Genomic DNA, 6,583 nt, shown 5'->3' on the forward strand with positions numbered 1-6,583 from the left:
CCAAACTGGAATTCCCAGGCACCCTGATTCAGCATCACCACGCAGGAGCCTCAGCATGCCTGTGGTCTTCAGGCTCTGACCAGTGGCACATAATCAGTGCGTATTTGCATTTCTTCCTGTGTTGGTGCTCAGTTTCTCAATAGTGAGACTGAAACTGAGGGGAAATGGTACTTCCAGCAGGCTTTGCGGGGAGAGCTGCCTTAAGGGGTGTCCTGCAGATCCCCCCTCCCAGGACTGCAGGTGTCTGCTTTGGAGAGGTGTATGGCTGGAGCTGCTGTCTGGCTTATTTCTTGGGTCACTCAGGGACCAAGTCACCAGACCTCCTCTGCCCCATTCCTCACCTCCCTCTGATTAAAACAGCACGATCAGGGAAATAACGCTGTCCCAGAGGCAAGCAAGCTGGCTTCCCACAGGGCTCTTAGTATGCCCAGTTCCATCCCAGTCCTTTGTAGCAAAGAGAAACCATGAGTATTCTGCCATGTGGCCATGCTTATGGTGGTTCCAGGAACAAGACAGAACCCATCTGAGTCACCTGGCCAGACTCTAGTCCCCCGAGCCCAGTGATCAAGCATGATGCAGGGCTGCCTCCCCAGTTCTCATGACTCCTGTCCTCCCAGAATCGCACTGACCAGCAATGCCAGTACCGGTGGCTGAGGGTCTTGAATCCAGATCTTGTCAAGGGGCCGTGGACCAAAGAGGAAGACGAGAAGGTAACTAGTGGGACAGTGTCTTGTACACAGTGGGCCTTCACTTACCCCAGGGAGTCAAGAGACAGCGTGCGCGGCTGCCCTTGCGTCTGGCTGCAGGTTGGGGGTGGGTCCTCCCCTGGTCAGTTTTCGCACCCCTCATGGCAGCGGTGAGGCCCACGTGGAGAGAAGGTGCTGGTGTGAAGTGGGGGCAGGTTTGCTGCCTTCACCAGGCTTATTTCCAAGGTCATCGAGCTGGTTAAGAAGTACGGCACGAAGCAGTGGACGCTGATTGCCAAGCACCTGAAGGGCCGGTTGGGAAAGCAGTGTCGTGAGCGCTGGCACAACCACCTCAACCCCGAGGTGAAAAAGTCCTGCTGGACCGAGGAGGAGGACCGCATCATCTGTGAGGCCCACAAGGTGCTGGGCAACCGCTGGGCCGAGATCGCCAAGATGCTGCCGGGAAGGTGAGCGACGTCCGGGGCTTGGGGGCGGTGGTGACAGGCAGGGTGAGGTTCCCAGGTCGGCGAGAGCCTGGTGGGTGAATAGTCCTCCAGTCTTCTCTGGAGTTGTTCGCTTTGCCCAGAGACGCATGAGTCCTTCAGACTGGCCTTTTTCTCGAGAATAAACTCCCTCCTGTGAGGTCAAGGCCGGCACCTGGATGTCCAAACCACTGCTCTGTTTTCACCCTGCTCCTCCCCGGGCCCGGTCCCTCCAAGCCCCGAGCCTCTTGGGTTCACAAGGAGCATCAGGAAGACTTGGCTCCATTCTTGCCGGAATCTTCCTCCGGATCAATTCCCAGGCTCCTAAGTGGCTTATTGCTCCCCTACGTGTTCTCCAATTTCTGGAAACATAAAACTATTGTTCGCTATTGTCTTCCACCCTGTTCTCTTTGTCCTTGTGCATTTCTACCTTATTTTGCTTTATTTTTAATTTTTCCTTTCTCATGACACTGGGGTCCTGAAAGGTAGAGGTGATAGAACGTCAGCTGGTGTATTTCCCTTGAAGTATAAATGGGTCTGTTTTCAAACTCAAACCCGAGCATGCTGTCCTTTCGGAGCTTCTCCTAGCACTGGGGTTGAACACTCGGCCTCTTTCCCTCTGTGGCCTGTTGGCCCGGCTCACGCCACCAGCCCTGCCTTGATCCCTCTCTTCGTTACACACAGTGAGCTCTTCTCTGAGCTGCCCCTGTGCACCCCTGCCTTCTGCCCAGTGTGTCGCATCCTTCAGTTTTCAGTAGGAGTGTCACTTCCTCAGAGAAGCTTTCTGTCCTTCCAGCCTCTGGTCGGTCCCTGGTGACCTGGCCGCAGTGCTCCCACCTGTCTTTGGAGCAGCTTGTACCCCAGTTGTAATGAGACCATGATGCCCGTCTCTCCTAGAGTGGACTCTAAATGTAGCCGCCCGTCTTCCTTGCCAGTGTGTCTCCAGTGCCTGGAGAGCAGTGTTTGCCACGCAATGGGCACTCCATAAATATCTGGGAGCAAAAGAATGACGAGCATTGTAGCTTGGAGCACCCAGATCTGATCATTGTGGGTGGGAGTGCTGGGAGGTGTTTGGGTCAGGTTAAAGGGTCAGATGCAGAGGTTAAAGGTCCAGGGGGTTTATGGAGGGAAGGGGCTCTTGCCTGTGAGAGGAGGGGTGGAGAAGAATAGGGCAGGGGCCCAGCAAGATGGGGACTCAGAGTCTGGCCCTGACGTGGTACATGCTGTGTGTGTGTGTTTCCTGATGGTCTGCAGCGGGAGTGACCAGAGGTAGAGACCCTCCTCTTAGCCTGGTTGCTCAGCCAAGCTGTTGTTCTCTGTTCACAATCCAGGGGCAAAGCACTCTGCTTGGAGCCTCAAAGAAAGAAGTGCCTACTGTGTGTGAGCACTTCTCTACTCCTGGGTACTAGGATTTAGCAGAGGGAGTGGAAATGCTCCCGGGAATCGTTAAGTGCTAGAAACATGTGTGACTTCATCTAAGAGCTAAAAGACACCTTCGAGTTCCTCAGGTTGAACCCTCATGTACAGAAGTGGGAGCTCAGCTCAGGGAGGTCAGTGATGTGATTGGTGGCACACAGGCCCCAGGGTTCAAAGGTCCCTCGTTTGCCCCCGCAGGACAGACAATGCTGTGAAGAATCACTGGAATTCCACCATCAAAAGGAAGGTGGACACAGGAGGCTTCCTGAGCGAGTCCAAAGACTGCAAGCCCCCTGTGTACCTGCTGCTGGAGCTCGAGGACAAGGAGAGCCCCCAGAGTGGCCACCCCTCGGAAGGCCAGGTGAGACGGCTGCCCAGCTATGGGCCTGGCTCCAGGTTGGTTGGTAGGATTGATTGCAGGGTTACCCATCACCGTGTCACTTAACACCTGCTCTGCCCTTTTCACCTTGCCCATGGCCGTTCATTAGTTCCTGCTGAGGGTCTCGGTGTGGCCATGTGCCTCTCCTTGTCACACACACGTCTGCACATACCTGGCACTTGTCTGCCCACAGATGAAGCATGACAGAGCACACTGACATAAATTGAGTTCTCTGTCCTTATCAACACCTTCCTTCCTGCCTGTTTCTCTTTCTGGCTTTTTCATACTAAAAGCATGTTTGCAATTTTAAAAATTCCGGTTTATTGAAGTATAATTCACATATAGCAAACATTCATTGTGTTGAGGGATACAGTTCTGAGTCATGACAAAAACATACAGTCATGTATCCACCACCACAGTCAAGGCACAGCACCTTTCCGTCGCCCCCAGGCTCCCTTGGGGCCCCTTCAGCCCTTCTCCACCCTTAGCTCCTGGCACCCTTCATCTGTTTCTGTCTCTCTAATTTTAATTTATATGGTTCCCTAGAAAGGCATATAAATGGAATCGTTTAGTATTACATTGCAATTGTAAAAGTGAAACCCACACCCCAGAGCGAACTTCTTATTGAGATTTTAAAAATAGATCTCATGAATCTTAAAAAATGAAGATTTGAAGCAAACGTCAAAGTGTCAAGATTTGACAGTGCTGGGTGTTGGTAACACACTTCACTGCTTTCTGGTCTTTCTGTCATCGTGAGCTAGCAAACAACTAGCAAACAGCGAAGTTGTCTTTCAGGATAGAGCAGAGTAGACGGACCCCCCTCAGTCTCTGAAACTCCTACGTGGCTTTCGGCTGCTGGGCCTGATGAGCCCAGGGCCTTAGTCAATGAGTTGGCTCAGCCATCTAGCATTTTAATGGTTCTATTGTGCTGGTTATTTCATTAAATTAAAGGTTATATTCAGTTTATTGTCATTAGAAACAAAACTTGAATGGTTTTAATGGCTGTGTGTTATTTAAGGTTAAATCCAGTTTTAAAAATTTTACTTAAAAAGTTGTTCTGCTTTTTTGTGTGAAATCTAATGTTTTTGATATTAGAAACAAAACTTTTAAGGGTCAGTCTTGTAGCTAAATCACTGCTTGTTTGCTCAGTTGTTTCTTGAGAAATTCTTAGAACTGGATAGTCATATTCTTAAAAAATATTTTTTTTTCTTTATAAGATATGGAATGCTTCATGAATTTCCATGTCTTCCCTGCGTAGGGGTCATGCTCTGCATCATTCCAATTTTTTCATATGTGCTCCAAGAGCAAGCATTTAAAAAAACCTCTTAATACATTTTGCTAGATTGCTTACCAGAATAGTTTTTCCTGTTAATGTGTAGATGGGAGCACCTCCTGTTTTCCCCACTGGTCAGTGTTCGCAATTACAAATTTCTCCCTTATTATTAAGGGTAATAAGTTAAAAATGAGGCTATGTTATATCTCACTGTCTTACAGGTTACTCTTTCCACTTTGCCCAAGGTCAGCTAGTAAGTGGCAAAGTTCTGTGACTCCGGAGCTTGCGTTCTCTCCTTGACTCCATTGTGCCCCCTTAACATGGGACCTTGCTCATCGCTCTCAATGTGGCCTCTTAACCACAGACCCCTACACTGGGATCTGTCTGCCAGGTTCATGTGTGAAGCTTTCTAAGTTTCTGCCAGGAGAGCTAGTGCCATGAAGGATCTTCCTGTATTTTATTTTCCCTGTCACAAAATTAGTATACACTCATTTTTCATTTTTTAATGAGTTTATTTCAACCAAATTGATGACATATTCCAAGGAGCAAGATCTCAAATGCTCTCTACATGAATTTTTCAAACTTTCATTTTGAAATAATATTAAGCATACAGAAAAGTTGCAAGAATAGTACAAAGAACTCTCACATGACCTGTACTGGGTTCATTTTTAGTGTTTAACACTGGCCAGTTCTTTCTTACACATATTTTTATTTTTTATCTGAGCCATTTGAAGGTCAGTTACATACATTGAGCCTCTCCATTAAGATTTCAGTGTGTGTTTCCTAAGAACCCAAGCAATCAACAAATCAACAAACGACAAGTGCTGGAGAGGATGTGGAGAAAAAGGAACACTTGTGCACTGCTGGTGGGAATGCAGACTGGTGCAGCCACTATGGAAGGCAGTATGGAGGTTCCTCAAAAAATTGGAAATGGAACTCCTATTTGACCCTGTGATCCCACTACTAGGAATATATCCCAAGAAACCAGAAACACCTATCAGAAAGGATATATGTAACCAGATGTTCGTAGCAGCACAATTCACCATAGCTAAGATCTGGAAACAGCCTAAGTGCCCATCAGTAGATGAATGGATTAGAAAACTGTGGTACATCTACACGATGGAATACTATGCTGCTGTTAAAAAGAAGGAACTCCTACCATTTGCAACATCATGGATGGAACTGGAGAGCATTATGCTAAGTGAAACAAGCCAGTCAATGAAGGAAAAATACCACATGATCTCACTCATTCATGGATAATAAAGACCATTACAAACTTTTGAACAATAATAGATACAGAGGCAGAGCTGCCTCAAACTGATTGCCAAACTGCAGTGGGAAGGCCAGAGAGAGTTGGGGGGCAGGAGGGAGGGGAGTAAGAGATCAACCGAAGGACTTGTATGCATGCATATAAGCATAACTAATGGACATAAGACACTGGGGGGTAAGGGAGGGTAGGGGTGTGTCAAGGGCGGGGGGGAAAAAAAAGGACACTTATGTAATACCCTTTGTAATACTTTAAGCGAAAAATAAAAAAATATATAAAAAAAAAAAAGAACCCAAGCATTCACTTATATAACCACAGCACAGTTAACGTCTAATTCAGGGAATTTAACACTGATTCAGGACTTTTTTTTTTTTTTTTACTTCCATCTAATCTATAGTCCATATTCCATTTTTTCCTGTTCCTGATCCAGGATTAGACATTGCATTTAGTTGTCCTATCTCTTTTTGCCCACTTTTAACTGCAGTCTTTCATAATGTTGATATTTTAGAGACTCTCAATTTGGGTTCCTTATTCGATTCAGGTTGTGCGATTTTTAGCTGGAATATGGCATGATCTTTATCTCATAACAAAAGCTCCACAAACGGTGTGCCCTGTGTCCAACAGGGAAGTCTTGGGAGCAGCTGGTCCCCAGCGCTCCCTGCCATGAAGGAAGAGGACAGCAGTGAGGAGGAGACCTCAGCAGCAGCCCCGGCTGAGGAGCAGGAAGCTGCCCCTGCAGAGCTGGACCGAGTGTGCACACCAGAGCCCTTAGACGACACCCCCAAGCGTGAAGACCAGGAGGGCTCCTCTCCAGAAATCAGCTTGCCGTATAAGTGGGTGGTGGAGGCTGCCAACCTCCTGATTCCAGCCGAGGGGTCCAGCTTCTCGGAAGCCCTGGACTTGATCGAGTCGGTAATGTTGGTCACAGCACTTCCCAGCGGGCCCAGAGCAGGGAGTCCTCTCGTGGGCGGGCATCCTTGTGTTCACTCATTATCCCAATAGCATTTACTGGGCAGATGCTAAGTGCCCAGCCTGCAGCCAGGGTCTGGACGTTGAGCTGCCATATGGTCCCTGCCCTCA

The 6,583-nt window shown here is 48.2% G+C and overlaps 1 protein-coding gene and 1 pseudogene across 1 annotated transcript in view; one reads left to right on the plus strand and one right to left on the minus strand.

The window, feature by feature from the left end:
* The window catches only part of LOC102433015 (myb-related protein B-like), an 18,223-nt gene extending 11,710 nt beyond the window's left edge, over nt 1–6,513 (plus strand). Inside the window, exons 4-7 of the mRNA XM_023750805.1 lie at nt 618–710; nt 933–1,153; nt 2,783–2,945; nt 6,128–6,513. Of these exons, the coding sequence (XP_023606573.1) occupies nt 618–710; nt 933–1,153; nt 2,783–2,945; nt 6,128–6,505 (855 nt within the window). The 3' untranslated portion in view covers nt 6,506–6,513. The remainder of the gene's footprint in view (nt 1–617; nt 711–932; nt 1,154–2,782; nt 2,946–6,127) is intronic.
* On the minus strand, nt 4,177–4,271 carry LOC111825192 (annotated as a pseudogene).
* Nucleotides 6,514–6,583: the final 70 nt, after the last annotated feature.

This window comes from Myotis lucifugus, unplaced genomic scaffold (assembly GCF_000147115.1).
Source record: "Myotis lucifugus unplaced genomic scaffold, Myoluc2.0 scaffold_16, whole genome shotgun sequence".
Classification (NCBI taxonomy): Eukaryota; Metazoa; Chordata; class Mammalia; order Chiroptera; family Vespertilionidae; genus Myotis; species Myotis lucifugus.